This window comes from Portunus trituberculatus, chromosome 48 (assembly GCF_017591435.1).
Source record: "Portunus trituberculatus isolate SZX2019 chromosome 48, ASM1759143v1, whole genome shotgun sequence".
Lineage (NCBI taxonomy): Eukaryota > Metazoa > Arthropoda > Malacostraca > Decapoda > Portunidae > Portunus > Portunus trituberculatus.
Genome location: NC_059302.1, coordinates 10,519,496 through 10,543,223, shown reverse-complemented (window position 1 = coordinate 10,543,223; position 23,728 = coordinate 10,519,496). Strand labels below are relative to the sequence as shown.

Sequence of the window (23,728 nt, the reverse complement as noted above, 5' to 3'; positions counted from 1 at the left end):
TGTACAGTAAAACCAGGGTAGTATTTGTAAGTGGCACACAATTGGCTGGAGACTTTATCAGTAACCAATCCCAGCACACTTTCTATTCTTAGCTGCTACTAAAGATGCAAGGAGTAGGGCCACACTGCCTTCCTATGGGCTCACATTTCCCAGTTCACTGTGTCAGTGCCCACTTCAACTATTCACCATTTATATTTGCTTATTTGTGCCCTCTGAAAAAGAGCCATAAATGCTCTGCTTAACTATGCAGTGCATCATCTGGATTGTATTGCACAATCACCCATCTCATCCTTCATCAGAGTTCCTGTGTACTGACGTTTTTTTATTAATTCATAAACTGAGATACATATTATGAACAGCGTAAAACTGTGACTTGCACTATATGATTAGCCTTCATTTTTTGCTTCTATATGCCTTGACATGTTTGGTAACTCAAGGTAATTGAGTTCTCACTTCCTACTTTATTACAAATAAGATCTTGTGTCAATGTTACAGTAGAAGTATGTGTGAAAGAGGTAGAAGACACCTATCGAAACAATAATTTATCCTCTTATCCTCAACGAAGTCTAATAGCACTAGTTCAGGGGGTGCTGTGAACTTTCCATTAAAGCTAGGTGTGGTATCACTGAACATTTCCATTTGTGTCACAGCCTGCCCTCTAAAGACCACTCTCCTTCACTCAAAATAACATGCACTTACCACACATACACCCTTCACTTGTAATAATTCAAAATTTAAAAATGGCAACTCCAAACACAGCCTTGGAGTCCCCTTCTGGGGAGGAGACCAGAAATATCCCCAGGTTGGACTCCTCTCTTGATGATGACCCCAAATGTCTTGACACCTCCCTCAACATTTTCTACATTAACTTTTGCAACATTCGCAGTCTTGGATCTAATTTTCAATCTGTGGAACACCACCTCTCCTCTACTAATCCTCCTCATCTTTTCCTCATCGAAACACAGCAGTCTGAGGCAACTGACAGTAGCCCCTTCTCTGTTCCCTCCTAATTTCTCTTTCTTATTTTTGTTCCAAAGCTGGATATTGTGTCTGTGTGCGACTTGACTTGCTCTTGTGCCCACTCTCGAATCTTCCAAGTTTTTCACCATCTGGCTTCGACTCAATAGTTACTAAATTTATCTGTGCTGTCTATCTCTTTCCAAACTCCTCTGCCTATAGTAAATTCTTTGACTATTTAACTTCCAAAGTGGAGCACATTCTGTCCCTCTACCCTTTTGCAGAGGTCTCCATTCTTGGAGATTTCAATGTTCACCACCAGCTTTGGCTTTCCTCCCTTCACTGACCATCCTGGTGAACTAGCCTTTATCTTTGCTATCCTCCATGACCTAGAGCACCTGGTGCAGCTCCCTACTCGTATTCCTGACCGTCTTGGGAGACATGCCCAACATTCTTGATCTCTTCCTCACCTCTAATCCTCCTGCTTAAGCTGTTACCCTATCATCTCCGTTGTGCTCCTCCGATCACAATCTCATTTCTGTATCTTGTCCTATTTCTCCAATCTCTCCTCAGGTTCCCTGTAAGTGGAAGTGCCTCTGGTGTTTTGCCTCTGCCAGTTGGGGTACCTGAGGAGGTATTATGCTGATTTTCCTTGGAATGATCTGTATCAGAGACCCATCTCTGTGCTGAACGCATAACAGAGGTGATAGTGTCTGGCAAGGAGGCGTACATTCCTCATTCTTTCTCTCAATCTAAACCTTCTAAACCTTGGTTTAATCCAGCCTGTTCTAATGCTATACATGCTCGAGAGGTTACCCACAAAAGGTACTTGAGCCTTCCATCTCCTGAATCTCACGCACTTTATATTTCTGCATGGAATCATGCCAAGTCTGTTCTTAAACTTGCCAAACACTCCTTCATAAATAGAAAATGTCAAAATCTTTCAAACTCAAACTCCCCTTGAGACTTCTAGCATCTAGCCAAAAACATCTCCAATAATTTTACTTCATCTTTCTCTTCTTTCCAAAAACATCTCCAATTCAAACTCCCCTCGAGACTTCTAGCATCTAGCCAAAAACATCTCTAATAGTTTTACTTCATCTTTCTCTTCTTTCCAAAAACATCTCCAATAATTTTACTACTCCATCTTTCCCTTCTTTATTTCATCCTGATGGCACCACTGCCATCTCATCTGTCTGAAGATGAACTCTTCACTCAAACCTTTGCTAACAACTTCACCTTGAATGATTCTGGGCTTGTCCCTCCCTCTGACTACTTCATGTCTTCAATCAAAATTCTTCGTAATGATCTTTTCCATGCCCTTGCTGGCCTAAACCCTCGGATGGCATATGGACCTGATAGGGTCCCTCTTATTGTTCTCAAAAACTGTGCTTCCGTACTTGCACCTTGCCTGGCCAAACTTCTCTACTTCTCTACCTTTCCTTCTTGCTGGAAGTTTGCTTACATTCAGCCTGTTCCTAAAAAGGGTGACCATTCTATTCTAATCCCTCAAACTACCGTTCTATAGCTTGAATCTCTTGCTTGTCTAAAGTTTTGAATCGATCCTGAATAGAAAGATTCCAAAACATTTGTTACTTCAGTCTTCTATCTGATTGCCAGTATGGCTTCCGTCAAGGTCAATCTACTGGTGATCTTTTGGCTTTCCTTACGGAGTCTTGGTCATCCTCTTTTAGAGTTTCCTTTCCAACCGTTCTGTTCCTGCTGAGGTATACAGCCAATGTTTTTCTAAATCTATTAATGGTGGGGGTTCCTCAGTGTTCTGTCCTGTCACCTACTCTCTTGTTCATTAATGATCTTCTTAACCAAACTTCTTGCCCTATCCATTCCTATATCTTTCCACGACCTATCAGAGATGACCAACCCTTCAGAAAGTCAACAGATCATGCAGGGATGCCGCAGAATGTCTGATTTATGATCTTTATGAGATTTCCGACAGGGGCAGAGAAAATCTAGTAGTTTTCAATGCCTCAAAAATTCAATTACTTCACCTATGAACTTGACACAACCTTGTAGACAACTATCCCCTCTTCTTCAATGACACACAACTGTCTCCCTCTTTCACACTGAATATCCTTGGTCTGTCCTTTACTCATAATCTTATCTGGAAACTTCACATCTCATCTCTTGCTTAAACAGCTTCTATGAAGTAAGGCGTTCTGCGGTGTCTCCGCCAGTTTTTCTCGCTCCTCCAACTGCTGATTCTGTACAAAAGGGCCTTATCCACCCTTGTATGGAGTACTCTTTGCATGTTTAGGGATGGGGGGTTCCACTCAGTTTTATTAGATAGGGTGGATTCAAAAGCTTTTTTGTCTCATCAACTCCCCTCCTCTGACTGTTTTCAACCTCTTTCTCACCACTGAAATGTTGCATCTCTCTATCTTTTATCACTGTTTTCATGCTAACTGTTCTACTGATATTGCTAACTGCATGCCTCCCCTCCTCTTGCAGCCTCACTGCACAAGGCTTTCTTCTTTCTTCTTCTCATCCCTATTCTGTCCAGCACAAGAGTTAACCAGTACTCTCAATCATTCATACCTTTCACTGGTAACTCCCTACCTGCTTCTGAATTTCTGTCTTCCCATGACATAACAGAAGTTAATAGGCAGGTATCAAGACATTTGCTCCCTAATTTTGGCTAACTCTTCTTATCTTTTAAAGAACCAGCACTCAAGTGGGCCTTTTCTTTCTTTTTTTTTTTTTTTTTTAAATATTGTGTTGCCCTTGGCTGGCCTTCACTCCTACATAAATACTTATGGAAATGGTGTAGCTTACTGTACAGATGAGAATAGATAATCATAAATATTAAATAACTTTCCTACAGTGTACTACTGTAGTGTGTTTAGTACTCTATCTAGATATCCTCCTACCCACCACAACAATTATCCATCCATTACCTCCCTCCCCATTACAACTAATTTACTGAATTGCTCATTGCTGTTTAACACCTGCTACCTCCAGTAATGAACTAAGATTTGGTTTTCTTATACTCTTCCATGCAATATTTAAATTTACAACAGTACCTAATTTTTAAAGATTTTCTTCCTTTATGTTGATAATCATAATTGTGCACCATGGGTATAACCAGGGAGCCAAAACAAAATTAATCAATAGATTCTACTGCTGCAGGCCCACCACTGGCTGAGAGCAGTATTACTGTAAGGGATTGTTCCGATCTTTCACTGCTGGAACCACTTTTTTAATACAGAATTTGTCTTGAGCAGCTCCCTGTTTTGAAGAATACTGCTTAGCAGTGTGTGCCTGCATTGCTTGCATTGATGTGGGGCTGGACTGCTTTTTGAGGTATTCTTGACTGACAAGCTATACATAATCATCTCTGCTGCAGACCAGAAGGCAAGATTGGCTCTCCTAATGCAGAATTGCATTATATATATATATATATATATATATATATATATATATATATATATATATATATATATATATATATATATATATTTTTTTTTTTTTTTTTTCTTTTCTTTTTAGAATTCTAGTGGCTTACATTTTTCATACAGTGATCAATAATATTTATCCTTTATCACAATCATATATTTGTCTTGAATCTTTGAAAAGTGCGATTTACTGAATCCTGCAGACAACCACTCCAAATGTTGCAAACAAAAATGGAATATATTCTTCAGCAATGTACAACATTCACCACCAACACTGCCAGATAATAATGGTTGAATAAACAATTATTGAAAACATTGATTTATTAAATTAAGGAAACAGTACTTTATTTTAAAGGAAAATGTTTCCTCAAATGTCACTCATATAAATACCATATTGTTTCTAATAACAAAATGTGCCCTTTTGTTATTTTCCATTCACTAAACTTTTTGAGGAGTCCTGAACTTTCCTAACCAAAGAATGAAACTTTAACAGTTGAATTTCATCATACACAGATATGAACTGGGACTGCTCACTGTCATGCTTAAGTTGTTAAGAAAGAACAGTTGACCTCTGGGTACCTGTGGCAAGAGGGACTCATGCATAATGTATTTGTGAGAAGCCTAGAGTGGAAGTCTTTAGCCTTGCTCTCCTTCATCTCTCATCTTACACACACACACACACACACACACACACACACACACACACACACACACACACACACACACACACACACACACACATCAGGCAATCAGAAGGAAAGTGTGGAAGATAAACTTTTATATGGGATTCACACAAAGGGAGCCTATTTGCAAACTGCTTAATTCAACAAGGTTAAGCTGTTTCTCATGACTACTCATTATATACAGTTATTGTTACTGTGAACATGACAATATAGATCTTCTAATAAGATATGTACAAATTATCTAGGGTGTCGCATCCATTTCAAGTGTGTTGAGTAAAGGTGCCAGTAAACAAGGGAGAGATATGTCAGTGTGGCCAGACTCTTATTCTAGTTAATCTGAGCCCTCTATAATGTTGCAACTTAGTTAAATAATTATTGGTCATGCTGAAGTATTTGTGTATGAATCTTTAAATTCTAGGATCAATAATGAACAAATGTAAAAGGCTATTTCCATGAGCAATTATTTCTTTCATATTCTTGGAGAAAATGGAATCAGGATCCACTGAAGGATGCAATAAAAAGTGAATTAGAGATGAAAAGATTAAGATAGCATATAAGATGACAATATATGAATATAAATCACTCAAAAAAAGAACTGTTGGGATCTCTATGAACAAGGAAAGAGCTCGGGAGATAAAGGTGACATTTAAGCTTAATTTTTAAAAAATAATATCTTTAAGAAAGAAATGCAAAGCAGGAAGTTGAAAAAAATGGGTACAAGTCAGGAAAATTTACAGTGGATCAGAACAGAGAGAGAGAGAGGGAGGGTAAAAATATAAAGGTGATACAAATCAGATCTCTAATTTATCATAAGATATCACAAAGTAAATCCTTAAATTATTAATGTCCATATTACAGATTTTGTGTCCTCCCTCAATCTAGTTCCTCCCCATTTGCAACTAAATCTGTATGGACTTAAGTGTGTGTTCAGCAGAGCGGGACTGCAAACATTACATCGGTGCCACATGACAAGTTCCAACATGGGATTAAGGGGACGGCACGGCATGGCATGGTTGGGATAGCGTACATATCTCCATGACAAACAACACATGGTAATAGTTATGAAGATTTCTATGCTTACTAATTTGAACATTATAAATTCTTGGGCAGTTATTAGAACCAATATGGTAGGTTCAATATGAATACAGACAATTATGGTATGCAACCATGACACCTGCAAGCAGATTGTGGTGGAAAAAAAAAAAAAAAAAAAAAAAAAAAAAAAAAAGCCACAATTTAGGTAAGTAGAGCTTTTAGAATGGCTCAAACAAACATGCAAGAGATGACATTTATAATAGAGAGAAAATCAAAGTTTACTGATTTAGGCATAAAGATCTCATCTTTGCATAAAAAAAAAAAAAATGATACATGAAATAATAACGGATGCAAGACCACAAAATACACAGTGCAGGAGGACTATACTGAACATGTCAGCTCAAGGACCACCAAGCAAATAAATTAAATACATAAAAGGTGAAAAGTATGCACAAAAGTAGTTTAAGTGTGACAGGTACCTTACATATTTCTACGGTGGTCAGTTACAGAGCAGAACAAAGAAAATGTGCCCACTCACCATTTTATTTTGTACTGTCAAAACCTGGTAATCCTCATCTAGCAGACAGAGCTTGTCCCTCAGCCTGTCCCTCTCCTCTTTCAGGGCTTGCAATTCCTCCTTCAAGCTGGTCACTTTTTCTGAGGATGCAGGCTCATCCTGCTTGGAGGTGGGAGGAAATTAATCTATTTAGGAAGAGCATCATGAGTACTAATAACTCAGTAATTAAGAAACAAAAATAAATGTTCATTCACTTTAAGAAACAAAAAATGTTCATTCACTTTAATCTCTCTCTCTTCAATGGGAGATATCACAAAATGTCTAGTTTTCAGTGTTTGCCAGCTGGTTTGATTCAGGAGTTATTCAGCATTATCTCATGGTACAGAGTAATTGCTAATATTGTTAGGTACCAAAAATGTAAATGTCTATGCCAAAGATTGGTTTGTTAATGTTTAGTTGGCAAGAGACAATCTCACTATCTGACTCTCAGCCAGTATCAGTTTATTTTTCATTTGCTAGTAAATTAATCAAAAACACTGATCAGGTTCTACAATAAATTTTGGCTGCCATTTTTCATTTTGGAGTGAATAAAAAAAGAAAAGGAGCTGGTGAGGCAATAAAGGCAATTCCATGGTCTGTTTTTGTAAGCTTTCTAACACAGATGTTTCATATGTTTGTAATCTCATGAACAAATAGAGAAACTAGCTCTTTGATTTCTAATCAATATCTTTTAGTGGCATTAAAATCATTCTGACAGTGTATCGATTGAGAAACAAAATAGTTTTTTTTTGTTCCAGGAACATAGATGGTATAAAGGTGGAGTTTACATGTCAATATGTGGGTGGCAATGCTACCCACTAGAAGTATCGACAGAGCTCTCCTAGCTGGAGCACATTTACACAATGGTTGGGAAGGATGGGCTGGTTAGCAGGAGAGTGGTAGTGATCTCATTGAAAGTAATTCTATGAGGGCTTTCTTTGGTATACAACATGTTTTTTGGGTCCCAAACATGCTGTTTGTCCCTCACTATCTTTAACATCATTATCACCTCTGCATCTGGACATCACATGTTCAAACCTTCTTCCACTATGTCACAATGTAAACAGTCGCTAGTGGCTGGACAAGACCAAAGTGTCTGTCTTGTTTTACTGGTAGCAGCTTCACCCACTAGGCAACAAAATCTACTAGATATCTCTAGCAGGTTGCATTGCCACCTGCATATTGACATGTGTAAATGTGTAAACCAGCCTTAAAAGACACACTGCATGTAATATATAATGATGATTCTGCTATTAAAGCATGTATGTTGTAGATACAGGTTTAAAAATACTTTAGTTATTCTAAGGTCTTGGTACGTGGTAGCAGAATATCCAAGAAAATATGATATGCAGTAAACCAACTTTTCTGTGAAGTATTATAATATCAGGTGAGTTTGGCAATTGCAACTGGGGTTATTGATATCTCCCATTAACACAAACTTACATCTTTTATTTCACTTTGGATTTCCTTCCCAAGTTTCTGTTGAAGTGTGTTCTCTCTTTCCTGTAATGCTGAACATTCCTGCTGTGACTGGACAAGCTTTTCCTGTAGTTTCTGTATGGACTCTTTGAGCACTGTCAATTCAGCTTCTTTGGTGGTGAGTGTGATATTGTCAGTATTACATGTGGCTGATTCACCAGCTACATCTTGCACTGCTATTCTTGAGGTAGATATGGCTGTGTCATTAACAACTGAATTGGTGGTGTGGTCAGCAGCATCTAGAGAAGCTGGAGGAGTTATAGACTCTGAGGAAGTCCTCTCCTGCAGCAAGCAACGACTATTGCTCCCACCACTGCGTGAGGCTGGTGGAGGTAGGATGAGTGGAGTGGAAGTGATTTGGCTGAACTCTAATCTTTCTTCCAGCCCCATTATCCTATTCTTGAGAGACTCTGCTTCTTGTACACTTAATTGGGCTAACTCCTCAGCTTCACTTAGTTTATCTGAAAGTATATAAAAAAAAAAAAATTCTTTGAAACTAATGTTCCTTTCTGAGGAATTCCTACTAAGGATGACTGTAACATCCTTTTTCCATGTTTCTTTGTTATTACTCAACATAACATTCTACTGTGACAAGTAATATGTCCTAACAGTAAATCTATCCCTCTCTTTCATTATATATGAACTGAAGACAACCTCTTAGATAAACAGATGAACTTTGAACCAAATGTCTTCCATCACTAAAATGTACGAGTAAGTAAATTATTGAAACAAACTTTACCATCACTAAAATGATAAAACTTAATGAAGGGGAAGAAATCTTACTTCTAAGTGTTTGAGTTTCTTCCTGTGCCACCTGAACCTTCTGCTGTTCCTCTCTCAGCCTCACAGAGAGGTTGGAGAGCTGTGTGTTGACCTCCTGGGATGAATCCTCCAACCGACTCACTTGACTCTGCAGTGAGGCGACCGTCTTCACCTTCTCACTCATGAGTGCTTCACTTGCCTGCTCAGATAAAAGAAAGAGCTTGACAATTTCTTGATTGCTGTCACTTATTTTGTTTTGTACATTTTTGACATACATATTTTCAAATACTATTAAGTGTCAGATTGATAAAACAAACACTTGTCAGTCAGCATAACTTCAATTGTAGGTAAATTAATGGATAAAAAAATAATGAGGAACATTAGGGAGCATTTAGACAAAAACAACGTGATAAATCAGTCACAACACAGGTTTAAGAAGGTAAAGTTTTGTCTTATAAACTTGTCGAGTTTTTATATTATTAACCCTTAACGTACAGTGATCGTTTCGGGAAGATTGTAGCGTCGCATGCGGAGAGGTGGGGATCATTCTAAGAATCATGATTTTTCCTCGCTAAATGTTTGAATCTCTCCCCCTCACTATTGGTCCTGGGGCAAGTGGAGGTATCTGGCAACTTTTCTCGCTCGCCTCCTCAAGCCTTGGGACATTATGTTCCCACACAATAGGTCATCTTTTCCCATTTCAAGGCGACATCTGGCAACCCCCATGACCCGGAAGGAGGAAACGGTACTCCGAGTGATGTTATGTCAGTGTTACTTGGTAGTGACATTGAGGACAGTATGAAAATGAAGACAGTGATTTTTTATTGAGATAGAAGAAAGTGAAGACTCCAGTAGTGATTCTGATAGTGATCTGAGAGACAGAGACCAACCCTCACAGTGACGTTCATAAACCTGAGAGAGAGAGAGAGAGAGAGAGAGAGAGAGAGAGAGAGAGAGAGAGAGAGAGAGAGAGAGAGAGAGAGAGAGAGAGAGAGAGAGAGAGAGAGAGAGAGCATGCACGCTGTGTTATCTGAGCTTAGGGGTTATTTCTTAACGGCGGGTACTGCCATGGGTTTGGGGAGAATTTTTTGATATGCTTTTATAAGGAAAAAAATCTTTTAGCATTTTTGACAGGTGTTTTTTCCCCACTATAAGAGATGGAAAGCAAATCAGCTTCCCGTACTTTAAAGGTTAAAGGGGGCCGCCGTGGTACAGTGGAACCATGCGCGCTTCGAGGTCTGAGGGTTCTCCAAGCACATGGGTTTGAATCCTGTCCACGGTTCGAGTGTAAGTTGGGCTTTTTCACTCAGGGCAAGGATTTCTTAGCAGGTGGGCTTTGAGATAGGAGGCACCCAAAAAGGTACCCCCTTTAGCCCATAAATTCCTGTGAAAAGCCTACATGGTAAAAAAAAGGTTTATGAGGCAGCAGATAACAGAGACAGTTATGATATCCTATACAGGGGATCCTCACAATTCGACGGGGTTAGAGCGGTTTTTCCTCAGTTGAATCAGCGTTTATTCGAATCGTGAAGCAATTTTTCCCATAAGATACTTAAGAATTAGGGGGGATAGTGACCAACCTCCAGCCTAGATCCCCTAAAACATCACTATAATCTCTAAAAAAACACTAACTTAGACTAAATCAGTACTATTAAAGGCTTCATTTATATCTAACTTTTTTTATTAAACACATTAGGGTGCTGTACAGTACATTCTTGGAAATAAAGACACTTGAAGTGGTCTCCCGGTACTTGTCCCTGTTCTTCCAAATTGATGATACTGTTGATCTAGGGACACCCATTTGTGCTGCAAATGCAACCACACTGTAAGCTATACCTGCCTCACACTTTCTTATAAGCTCAAGCTTATCTTTGAGAGGCAGGAAATTGTGCTTCTTAGGGCTGGGCTGGAGGTGGCTTTGCGCGGAATGGTCTAAGCGGCATGGAGGCAGGAGGTGGGACGGCGGAGCGTGGCCTGCATGGACAACGCCTGGGGCGAGAGACGCAGAGGAAGCGACACACAGGCAGTGTTGCCAGATTTTCCTAATGAAAAGTAGCAGAAGCACGCTTGAAAAGTAATGGATTTCACCAGAATGTAGCCGAATACAAAAAAACTACATATTACTCTAACTACTATATTTTGTACTTAACACTATCTACTCACATTTCTTTCCATGGGGTTAGAGGGAGGGGAGTGGAGTCCTCTTTCATGATAAACCATTTTTTCTATAAGTTTTCTCTGGCTTTTTTTTTTTTTCTTTATATATATAAACTATATATATTCTTACCTAAATTTAACCAAAATAACAAAACTTAATTATTCTTATTGCCTTATAGATTTTTCCTTTCACTTCCTCTGCATCACTTTTTTTAAAGATTTACATTATCTAGTAAGTCATTTTCTTGACGTACGGTGAGGTGAGAGAAGTGTGATGTCGTCAATTGCCTACTCACCACAAAAATAGAAAAAGCACCATAACTACACCGTTCTCAATGTCACGGTTAATATTACTAGTATCATTCTTACTTTTATTAATGTTGTTAATATCATTATTATTGTTAACATTTAGAAAAATTGCAAATGTAGCCCAATAATGTCATCAAGCAGCCCAAACATATCATGAATTAAGTAGCCCAAAAAGTTGCAGGTAGCGGATTATGAATTTAAGTAGCGCATACCCTTCAAAAGTAGCCCAATCTGCTACTTTTCGCCCAGTCTGTGCGGCACAGGGTAGCGTCGGTTTACACTTCTGCCTGGCGGCCAGGCTGGGGATGAATTTGTGGTGGCGGCGCATTTGACCGGGTGGGTGGCGCGCAAGATATGAATGTCGAATTGGCGAGTCAGTCGAACCTTAATTAATTAACTGAGTTCGAATTGGCAATAATTCGAACTGCGAACAGTCGAATCGCGAGGATCCCCTCTAGCTAGATTTTAGTAAAGTGTTTAAGATACCACATTGGAGGTTCTTGAGAAAGGTTAGGGCACACATGATATAGAGAAAGTACGGTAATACCTTGAGATACAAGCTGCTTGAGATACAAGTTTTTTGAGATATGAGCCACGATTTGGTAAATTTTTTTGTTTTGAGATATGAGGGGAATTTTGAGATACAAGTTGTGCTTGGGGTGCTGCCAGCGTGCAGCTAGTTGCCGCATTGGTCCAGCCTCAGCTGAGCTACACGTTTCCTGTGGATCTTGTGCATTGTGATTGTTCCTATATCATTTTCACTTTTTTTTTTTTTTTTTTTTTCCCTCTTAAAGAAAGTGCAGTTATGTTTAAAATTTAGGTGCAAATTGTGCCTGCATCCCTTCCTCCCTCCCCCCTTCCTCTGCCATTCATCACCATTAGCTGAAAACATCTGTCTCTGGTAAGAACACTAAAGCTTTTGATTCAATTATATATATATTTTTTTAATGCATTGATAAAGTTTACATGTGTATGTAACTGAAAAGTCAAAACAAGAGTCTCCCATCTCCGAAACAAACCTCTCTGGCAGCTCAGCATCTATTATCTCTCTCTCTCTCTCTAGTCTACTTAAAATTTCATTTATTCTATGAACAAGGATTACAGGGTTGCTCAACGAGCTCTTGTATGATTATTAGAGCAGGTAGTCTCTTCTGGTTGGCTATATTTTGAACACTCTAGCTGATTGACAATCCCAAACGAGTGGGTGGGGGCCAAGATGTGGTGAGGTAACGTTCCCTGGCATACACACCTCTAAAATAAATATATTAGATAAAAATTAGTTTAACTATTTATATTCTCTTTCATGTTTTATTAAGTTTTTATACAATATTTGTTATTTATAAATATCTTTTCTTACCTAAAAATACATGAAAAAAATTGTGGTACTCTTTTTGTGGAAGATGGAATGACAATGGTGTTTCAATGCATTTCAATGGGAAAAATTTTGCGATAGGAGTTCCATCACGGAACGAATTCAACTTGTACAGGCAACCCCCACTTAACAAACAGACCAACATGTTGGTCTTGTTTTGCAACTGGTTTCTCCAGTTGCTAAACACTGATATTCAGTTGGAAACTCTACCAACTTGTAATTTCAGTTAAAAATTGGCAAGTGTGAACCTGCCTTTATAATCTCTTAAAATTTGTGATTGGAGCAGAACACAATCAGTATTCAATTCCTCTATCTATCAACTGAACACAACCTTCTACAGTGGCTGCAAAAAAGTATACATCACTGAATTTTGGTTAGTAAAACTATACAATACAAAATAGGGCTGTTTTATTTAGAATTTTATCTTACAGTTAGTATTTGGACATATTCCCCTTGTACTTCAGAACACTGGATCCTCCTGGGCATGGAAGCAGCAATGCTGGAGATCCGTATCTTTTTCAGCTCCTTCGTCAGGTTCTTGAAGCTGTTGGGGCACGGATTCTCCAGCTTGGTCTTCATTACTTGCCTGGTGTTTTGATGGGGTTGAGGTCTGGGGAGTTGCCTGGCCAGTTGAGAACATGTATATTGTTTTCACCATGAACTCCTTGACAGCCTTGGACTAATGTGCTGGTGCTAAGTCGTGCATAGAATATTCTCCCTCATGAATGCTCCAAAATGTCAGCATGTGCTCCTCCAAGACCTCAATATAATTACTTGCCTTCATTGTCACATTCTCAGGAAGAAAGTAGAGTCCAACAGAGCCCTTATGACCAGTGAATGCTCTCCACACCATAGCACTGTCTGGGTGTTTGACTGTTTTGATAGCGTAGCAAGTGTCATAACAGGACACGTTACTGGGCCTCCTCATGACCTTGGAGTCACCCATGACCAGCCAGAACGTGCTTTCATCGCTAAACATTACTTTCTACCAGTCTGCCAATGTCCACTCCTTGTATTTCCACCAGAAATTCAGACTTCGCTTCTTCATAGCCTCCGTCAGAAGTGGTTTCTTGGCAGTGTGGCGTACTGGCAATATTAAGTCCTTCTGAAGGTGATGTTGAATAGTTCGCACTGAGACGTTCCGCAGGAGGTTGAGGTGTTTCTCTTTCAGGCTGACGGCTGTAATCAAAGGGTCTTTCTTCACTTCTTTTGCCAGGACCTTGCCTGTACACGGAGATATCTTCCTCGGTGGCCCAGAGCCTGGTTTTCTGGCTGGTACTGAACCCAGATGGAGGTTCTCTGCTGCAGTTTTTAGCTTGCAAATGGTCCTCCTTGTTACATTTAATTCTGCCGCTACATGTATGACAGACCAGCCTTCAACTAGGAGGGCAAAGGCCAAGGTTTTATCTTGAAGAGACAGCTGTGCATAACCCATAATAATGAATGTGGGGTGTTTGGTAGCACATCGAAGTTGACGCGCTAGTACCAAATAGAGGCACTCAGGAGCAGCGTAACAAAAACCCTCTGTAGAAGCGCTGGAGGCGCACTGAGGCCTGGTGTGGTAAGGAACAATGGATAGAGGTGGGCTCTAGCCGACCAACATCATCATTAGCTCCACCCACTCTGCTGGTGGCTGGAATGCAATTACTACTCTACATGGATATTCGCATGTGTACTTTTTTATTGCAATGAAAATGTATACTTTTTTTTTTTTTTTTTGCGCCCACTGTACATAACTATCTCCTTTTCTTTATTGACACTCAACTGTCCTCCTCTTCTACAATGAACATCCTCAGTCTGTCTGTTCTTTACTTGTAATCTAAATTGGAAGCTTCTCCTCTAATATCTAGCTAAAACAACTTCCATTAAGTCAGGCACTCTGATTTGCATTAGCTATTTTTTTTTATTTTTTATACTCAGTTGCTGACTCTGTACAGGGGCTCTATTCATTCATGCATGGAGTATACTTCACATGCATTGGGAGGTTACACTTTTACTTTTAGAAGGGGTGGAATCACATACTTTTTGTCCTATCAACTCTCTTCCTTTTAATTGATGTCGTCTTCATGCTCTCTCACTGCAATGTTGCATCTACTGCTATTTTCTAATCTTTATGTTAACTGCATGCCTCCCCCTACTTCTGAGGCCTTGCTGCAGAAGATTTCAGTACATACATCTGACTGAGACTCACCGCCAGCTGCTGCCGTAGATTGGAGGCTTCATGTGAGGCAGTGATGGCAGCAGTGGAGGCTTGGGCCAAGTCTTCTCTGATGCGCTCTACCTCCTTCTCAGCAGTCTCCTGAGATCTCTGACTTGCTTCAAGTAGTTCTGGAAGTCAATATATCTCATCTTACATGTGGTTATGTACTTGAAACCCTTAATAATCTCACAAACTATTTACTGAAGATGACAAATGAGAGAAAACGTTAATTTTTATGGTAAACTAATATATTGGAAAAAAAATAAATAAATAAAATAATTACAGGCAACCCCCGCTTAATGAAGGGGTTAGGTTCCTAAAAACCCTTCGTTAAGCGAAACTTCGTTAAGGGGGGCGTCCGATTTAGAGACTGAAAAAATATGAAAAATAATGTTTTTTGTGGAAAAAATATATGTAGTAGGTATACACGTTAGCTATTATTTCATGAAGTTTTATGGTGAAACGCGCACTGGTTTCCGTTTAAATGCCATTTAAAGGTCCCGTACTCAACCACGTGCGTTTGTTTACATCAGCAGGATCATTTTTTTTTCCCTCAAAAAACTACGAAAAAAAAGGCAAAAACCTTAACTTTTTTTGGTGGACATGATATGGCAACACTGAAAGTCTATGGGTGGCGTCAATCAAGGCACCAGTGAGACTCAGTAGGGGAAAGCTATTAGAGAGAAAGGTTGTTGCTGCGTCTCTCGCTACCCGCCCTTCACTCTGGCAAACACCATGCAATTTATTTACTGGATCCTGCTTTTCACCTACTGCCAACCATGGGACAGGAGTCTAAGAGGAATAAGCAGAGGAAGGACGCCTGGAATATTAGTATGGAAGCGCAAAGAATAAAAAGAGCGAGTTGAACCTGACACCTCAAATGCTCCAGTACACATCCTCGCGTCACCCACCACCACCACCCTCACCATTGCCACACCACATCTCACGCAGAACAAAGACAAGGAAATGAAAAAGAAAAGGCCTCATTACTCACAATTAGAAAAGCTCTTCTATAAAATATTGAGAAAGGAAATGAAGATGTGGAAAGTGACGACGAGCTTGTCATGCTGACAAAAAGGATGCTGAAAAATCTTCTTTTCTCTCGTTATTCATGCCCAGATCCTGCCTTTGACTACAGTTTCGAGCCTGATGTGTATGAGAACACCATGACTATGCACTGCACAACATGCAACTTCAACAAAACATCACAACCAGAAAAAGTGAGAGCTGGAGGTCGGAAGAAAAGCCTCTTCACGACTAATATATCATTGACAGGAGGGGACTAAGAGCCTCATATACATCTAATTGTATTATGAGATTGTAGATAATAAAAACAACAGAGTAAACTAGTGTGTTATAATGGGATCGAGATCGATCAATAAACTTTATCGGCTCGTATCTCAAAACAGAAGTTATTCCCCTTCTAAAATCTATTTTAAAGCAAATTTTAGTTTGATTTCAATGAAACAAAAACTAAAAAGGAGGAATACTTTTTCTTTCGATTCATGTTGCTATTTTTTTTTTTATATGTGATCTAGAATTTTGTATTAATATTTTTTGGTCAAAAAAGAAGAAAAAAAAATAAATAAAACCCAGATTTTGAAAAAAATTCATAAAACAAAAACGAAAGATCAAATGAAAAATCTAACGACGTGGAAACCTTTCACATTATAACGTGTCTTTGCCATTGGAAAATGAAGGTTATGGAGCAAATAATAACGCCAAAATAACACTCGTAAGTTTCAGTTGAAATTGTAATTGCACGGCGGAGTTGGGGACTAGAATGGGGATGAATGTCTAATATTGATGTACATGTTCCCAATACTTCACTACATAAAAATCAGAGTGTTTCAGGCATATTTACTGGAGATATGAAGCACCGATCTAAATCGGACGCTCCCCTTAAGTGAATCGATTATAACAAGTTTAACCCCTGACTTGAACTTCCATTGAGAATAAACAAAGCGAGAGTTCATCATAGTACAATGAAAGGTTTAATGAAAGTAAAAATTATGAAGTTAAACATTTAGGCAGTTTAATTTAAGTCATTATAATGTACACTAATGTATGTATGTACATAACTTTATAATGTTGATGATCTTAAATTTATGAAGGGAGGGAGAGTGAAACGGGAAAGACACTAACCGGCAACCTGTGGAACGTAAACAAAGGGCGCATCATTGTATCACATACAAAACTTATGAACCACATTTCCACAAGGGTTTCCATTTTATCCATTGTAGAGTCACAAGTTCAGGTGGATCTTTTAGCTTGTAAGGAAGATATGGTCTCACCAGCCTTCTTAATAGAGTTTGCTGACTTGAAAATAGTAGAGACAGTAGATGGAGTCAAGATGGTGGCGAGCAATGCTATTAGTTTTCTTGCCTCTCGTGTCTGTGAATAATATCCAGCTTCACTTCGAGAGTATGAAACTTCCTGGTCTTCTTAGCAACGCTAGGCGACATTGCAGGGCGTTTAGGTAGTAAGTTGAGTGAGGGAAGACGAGCTGCTGCTGACACTGTTACTGTTTTGAACTAGGGGAGTGAGTGGTGTGCGTATTGTCCACGAGAGGCGCTGGTGTATTCAAAAGCCTGTCGGCTTGTGTGATACGGCGGGGCTTTCAAACTTGGAAAAAATTACCTGGATAAAACTTTGTTAAAGCGAGTTTGGTGTTTGTTAAATGAGCAGATGGTAGTAAAATGAAACCTTTGTTGTAGCGAAATTTTGTTGTGTGAACCTTTGTTAAGCATGGGTACTTCTAGCATGGCGTATCAATACTTATCCTGATATAAGAGTGTCATACACCTTTGTAAAAATAATTAAAGTCAAGTACAGCAATACTCCGCTTAACGAACAGGATAGGGGATGTCAAAGCTGTTCGTAGAGTGAAAATTCATTAAGCGGACATAATTTTCCCATAGAAAATAATGGAAATAGGGGGAATGCATTCTGGGCTGGTCCCCAACATACCACATGGGTTATAAAAAAATCATGTATACGTTTCGCAGTGTATTGGGCCACCGGTGTACCACTACTTTTATGATGTCATATGAGTCATTGGAAGTTAGAGGAGCTACGTATAAATTCTCTCACTGATAGCTCCATTGTAAATTGTGCAGGAGCAGATCAAAGTTCGCCGCAGTGAGGCAGAGTATAGCGTATTGCACTAACGTGGGTAACATGTTAAGCGGCGAAAAAACGTTGTTAAGCAGAGTAGAAATACGGGTCAACCTTTTCGTACTGCGGAGCGGGAGAGAGTGAGACAGAGGCAGCCAATACCAGCACCAGGAGCTGAATCCAAGATTCTTTAACAACGTCAGAGCAACCTCCTGCCTCGAAATGGCATCCATGAATGCTTGGAGGGACAGTGAAGAGGTTGCTATCAGGTTGCTCTGAGTTTGCTGGAAACACCACCTCTCGAGGTGGTGTTACTGTCTTGTATATGCATTTATGTTCACAAAACATTTCTATTAGCTTTTTACAAATCTTTTCCCCAAGAAAGGTTTGTTTTGTAATGCATAAAGTGAAATCTTACATGGATTACCAAAAAAAATAAAGCAGAGATGAGATCGGCCACAGACAAGGTGGAGACTTGTGACGACTCGGCCGCTTCTTCTTCTTCTTGTGACCCTTTTAGCTTACATGTTGCTTTCACCACGATATTAAATTTATGTTTCCACTCCTCTATTGCCTGCTATAATGGATATCATATCTTAGTATTCATATACGCTCATGCCATGAGGATAACCTCGACTCTGTGGCACTGAGTGATAGTGAATCACTAATGAAGCGCGGTATTTCATTAGTAATTCACTATCACTCAGTGCCACGGAGTCGAGGTTATCCTCATGGCATGAGCGTATATGAATACTAAGATATGATATCCATTATAGCTTTATTTTTTGGTATTCTATGTAAGATTTCACTTTATCCATTACAAAACAATCTTTTTTTGGGGGCAAGATTTGTAAAAAGCTAATAGAAATGTTGTTTTGTGAACATAAATGCATATACAAGACAGTAACACCACCTTGAGAGGTGGTGTTCCCAGCAACCTCAGAGCAACTTCGTTACCATCCCTCCAAGCGTTCATGGATGCCATTTCGCGGCAGGAGGTTGCTCTGATGTTGTTAAAGTTTCTTGGATCCACCTCCTGGCAACCAATGAGCGCTTTTAGGTAGGCTACCAACCTCCACCCGCCAACAGCAATGAATCTTTGTGGATGCTAATTTACGAAGGTTAGTATGTGAGCAGGAGGTTGCTATGGAGGTTGTCTGTACCAACATAGACAACAACCAGCTTCTTGGATCTGGCCCCAGGAGTGCAAGAGACAGAGGTGGGGAACCAGCCAATCACGGCGAAGCTGCCGCATTCGGTCCCTCACTTGGCAAATTCAAACCCAGAAAATTAGCTAAAATGGATGTGGTTGTATGTTATGCGAACTTTTTGGTTTAACTTTATATAGTATGTCAAACTGGAAATTCGTTAGACGAACGTTCGTTAAGCGGAGTATTACTGTATGTCATTGTATCACATATGACCTACATTCTGAGAGATCTCATACAGTATCCAAGAAAGAAAACACACCATCTCAGCAGAAAGCAGCCATGATGCAATATGTTTGTCATTGGATATGTCACGAGCACCCTGATGACACAAAATATGTGTCATCATGTTGAAGGGGCTAAAGTACTGGGTGTCCCCTGAGTTTTAATTAACCAATTCAAAAATATTCTATAATGTATGGAGGATTATGCTTTATTTTGTGACAAGTGAGAAATTAATGGACAAGTTTTATGCAGCGGGTTCTGTTCTTCCTGGGTGGGCCTCCTCCATTCTTTCCGGCTTGCTACATACTCAAGTATTGCCATGTGCCATTGTGACTATTATCATGTATAATATATGCAGTAAATTTTTTTAATTTATTTATTTATCTTTTTTTTTAATTAATTGAACTATCAAATCCTAAAGTATGTACCTTAGCTCATGGAACACTCTGTATAGACGTTAAACACTGTACGGGTTGAACAGCCGATACATCTTAATAATCTTTGTATGAAGGTAAATATTTTCATAAAGACATGAGAACAGATTACAAGGATTACTTAGATGTCACATCATCAGTTTCACGATTCTTTCCCCCTCATCAACATTAGCTTGCAATATGCTTATTACCTTCAGGAAAGAGCTTAATCATGAAAGCAGGGAAGCAGCTCCTCCCCCCTCCTGACTTGGGAACAGGCTTATCTACTTCCATCTGACTAAGAAACTCCAGTATATGAAGTGAGTATGCAAACTTTCTTCTGGCTTTGGGATTACAACCCAGTAATTAAAAGCAAGATTAAGATTATTATTATAATAAAGTCTCAAGATGATGCTAACAAATCCTTACATACCTTGAAGTCTTTGAATGTCAGTACACAATACTGACCCTTGAGCAATCTCGGTTTCTTTCTCATCCTTACCCTCCAAACTGCCATTGACATTAAAATCCTGAAAGACATGTAACGATTATCAATAATTATATTTATACGGATACACGGAAAGTAACAGTATCTCTATTGGTCATTAATGAGAATATCTACTATAGACATGCTACAACTAATAAACTAATATATTAGCATGAGGCTACATTTTACCACCACCTCTGAGCTCTACCTTGCAGTCCTTGGTGGGGATAATAGTGAGGGACTTGTCACTCTTGGTGGGAATGATGGTGAGTGTAGAGTCAGAGTCACTGTCATCCAGGTCATTGGGACACTCATCATCTTTGGCATCATCTTCATTGAGCTTGTCCTTATTTTTGGGAAGGTCCTGCAGTGATGCACCAAAGTTAGAGAGAGAGAGAGAGAGAGAGAGAGAGAGAGAGAGAGAGAGAGAGAGAGAGAGAGAGAGAGAGAGAGAGAGAGAGAGAAATCCATGGGTAGACAGCTGGGATACATGTGAAATGTACCTGAATGAAGATAATGGTAGTTTTGTACAACTCACCATGAGACATGTTTACAGGTAACACTAATGACAACAAGTAATACACAAAAAACAACAGACAAGAGTAAGAATAGGATTAATAAAAAATTGAATTCAGTCTTTGATACATTAGTAGCAAATCCATTAATAGGAAATGTTACTAATCCTTTAAGGAAGCTTTCTATCATTAAGCAAAACATGACAAAAAGCATTAATTTTAGATGACAACCAGTGCAAAATACGGTCATCAATTACAGTAGGGATCATCACCTTCTTCTTCCTAACCAATGTGGGAGTGTTATCATCATAGATGTCATCATAAAGCTTAGGTGTCTCTGAAATCATCTGGTACTCCCTCAGGCGGTCCTCAAGTGTTGCCAGCTGGGACTGCAGGTGTTCTGTCAATGCCTTGTCTGCTGCCAACTTAGCTTTGTTGTCAGACAATTCCTCTGTGAAAAGTTTTCTTGCATTAACTTCAGCAATTATTTACTTTCATATCAAGGCATACCTCATTAATGGTACTGAAAAGCACTTATAACTTTAATAAAGATAAACCTTAAGTAGAACTAAAGAATATAAAAACTATTGAGGTCACAATGAATAAAGGCAGCTTCCCTTGGACTGATGGCTGAGGCTATGTGAGAGACGGAAAAAAGTGGGAAGGAGGAATTTTAACAATTAAAGAAACAAATTGACTTAATGAACTAAATATAACTTTATTTAACAATTTTAAAAAGGAAGTAAGTGACAAATAACTAACACTAGGCTCTATGATTCATGGTACAATAACACTAAAATAGAAAAATAATAACTGAAATGTTTTGAGGATTGATGGTAAATTCTTTAATTCAACAAAATTTAATGGTCATGCATTTCACACCACAAACATCAATAACAAAAAATGCCTACATTACAACAAAGAAACAATAGTGAGTATTATGCAAGATGCTTACTGACAAACATAAGAATATACTAATGTGTTTTGTACAGATATTTGTGGACCTTGTCTCTTTGTGATGTCAGTCTGGTTTATAGAAAATGTAAGCACTACATTATCACTACCTTGAGTTTCCTTCTTGATACACATGAACACAATCTGCTAAATGTCAATTTATGACTGAATAATATGCTAACTAGATAATTTTGAAACATTCATCTGTAGCAAGCAACTCCATGACCAAGAAAATAAAAAAGTGGACGAGAAAACTCAAATTCTTGATAACGAGAGCAAACAGTAAAAAGAAAGGTTTAAAGGAATTATGTAAGAGTGCCAAATATTGGAGTAAAGAGTCAGGAAAATATTAAGAGCAGGTTAGGTGCAAGAACAGTGAGCCAGAGGGAGGCGTTGACTCACCCTGGAGGCGTGCCCGGGTGCTGAGGCAGCTGGCCTCCACACTGTCTGCCAGCTCAGCCTCATCTAAAGGAGACAGACAACACTGCCTATCAACATTAAGGTTCCCTGAAGCAACTGGTTATTCACTGCTTCCCTACATACACTATACATAATTCTCTCTCTCTCTCTCTCTCTCTCTCTCTCTCTCTCACACACACTCACACTCACACTCATACACACACACACACACAATCAACCAGTAAGCCATATTGATAGAATTTTTAGAGAAATATAATTTGCTAAGGAATATTGGATTAGCATTTCATTACATGGACAAAGAAATGATGAAGAAATTGATAAGTACTATAATAAGACCCAGATTGGAATATGCAGGAGTAGTGTGGACCCCTCATAAAAAGAAACACAGAAGGAAATTGGAGAGGCTACAAAAAATAGCTACAAGAATGGTTCCAGAATTTGAAGGGATGACATATGAGGAGAGACTAAAGGTTATGTATCTACCAACCCTGGAACAAAGAAGGGAGAGAGGAGACCTGATACAAGTTTATAAATTGATCAACAGAATGGACCAAGTGGATAATGAGAAACTGATCCTGAGAGAAGAATATGATATCCGAAGCACAAGATCGCATAGTAAAAAGCTGAGAAAAGAAAGATGTCCGAGAGATGTTAAAAAATATAGTTTCCCGCAAAGATGTGTTGAGACTTGGAACAGTTTGAGTGAAGAAGTGGTGTCAGCAACGAGTGTGCACAGCTTTAAAGAAAAATTGGATAAGTGTAGATACTGAGATGGGGCCACACGAGTGTAAAGCACAGGCCCTGTAAAACTACAACTATGTAAATACAACTAGGTACACACACACACACACACACACACACACACACACACACTGTGGAATGTAAACAAATGTTATGATCACTAAAGAAGCTAGCAAAACATTTAGCATGTGTTTTTTGTAACTGCTTCTACCAAGGTTTTATGAGATGTACAGTGATTAAATGTTTCCATCCCTTTTCTTGAATACATAGGTGGACTAATTCAAGTGTAAGTGTATATCAATTTGATAGTTTTGTATTCTATGTATTTATAAGTATAATGGAGACAGTAAAGCTGAAATATACCAAAGTAACTACATATAGAATATACCTAAACTATTACAGGTAATATATTTGCATGAAGTAAGGTACAATTACCAAGGAAGTCCCAGAATACAGTCACAGGAATCACAGGGCAGAGCCTGACTTCAAACAAAAAACTACAAATGTACAAATGTGGGGGGAAGACAGTTGTCAACCATGAATTCACAAACAAGGAGTTGCACAATTTGATGAACTGAGTACAAGCATCTTATTTACCAAAGTCTTGTACAAGTGATGTTCACACCTGATCCAAAGTTACTTACACATAACCTAGGTAGCAATTTATACAACACATCCTTAGGCCCATTCATACACATCAGTGATGTAACAGCCCCGTATGAGTT

General features: G+C 38.9%; 1 protein-coding gene across 3 annotated transcripts in view; it reads right to left on the bottom strand.

Moving 5' to 3' along the window:
* The window catches only part of LOC123498396 (sarcolemmal membrane-associated protein-like), a 123,560-nt gene that overhangs the window by 8,429 nt on the left and 91,403 nt on the right, over nucleotides 1–23,728 (bottom strand). For 2 of the 3 annotated variants that reach the window (XM_045245503.1, XM_045245502.1), the window contains exons 14-21: nucleotides 22,245–22,307; nucleotides 21,161–21,339; nucleotides 20,582–20,737; nucleotides 20,320–20,416; nucleotides 14,915–15,051; nucleotides 8,907–9,084; nucleotides 8,088–8,584; nucleotides 6,627–6,767 (exon numbers count right to left, since the gene is read on the bottom strand). In XM_045245503.1, the coding sequence (XP_045101438.1) occupies nucleotides 6,627–6,767; nucleotides 8,088–8,584; nucleotides 8,907–9,084; nucleotides 14,915–15,051; nucleotides 20,320–20,416; nucleotides 20,582–20,737; nucleotides 21,161–21,339; nucleotides 22,245–22,307 (1,448 nt within the window). The remainder of the gene's footprint in view (nucleotides 1–6,626; nucleotides 6,768–8,087; nucleotides 8,585–8,906; nucleotides 9,085–14,914; nucleotides 15,052–20,319; nucleotides 20,417–20,581; nucleotides 20,738–21,160; nucleotides 21,340–22,244; nucleotides 22,308–23,728) is intronic. The other variant, XM_045245504.1, reaches the window with a different exon arrangement.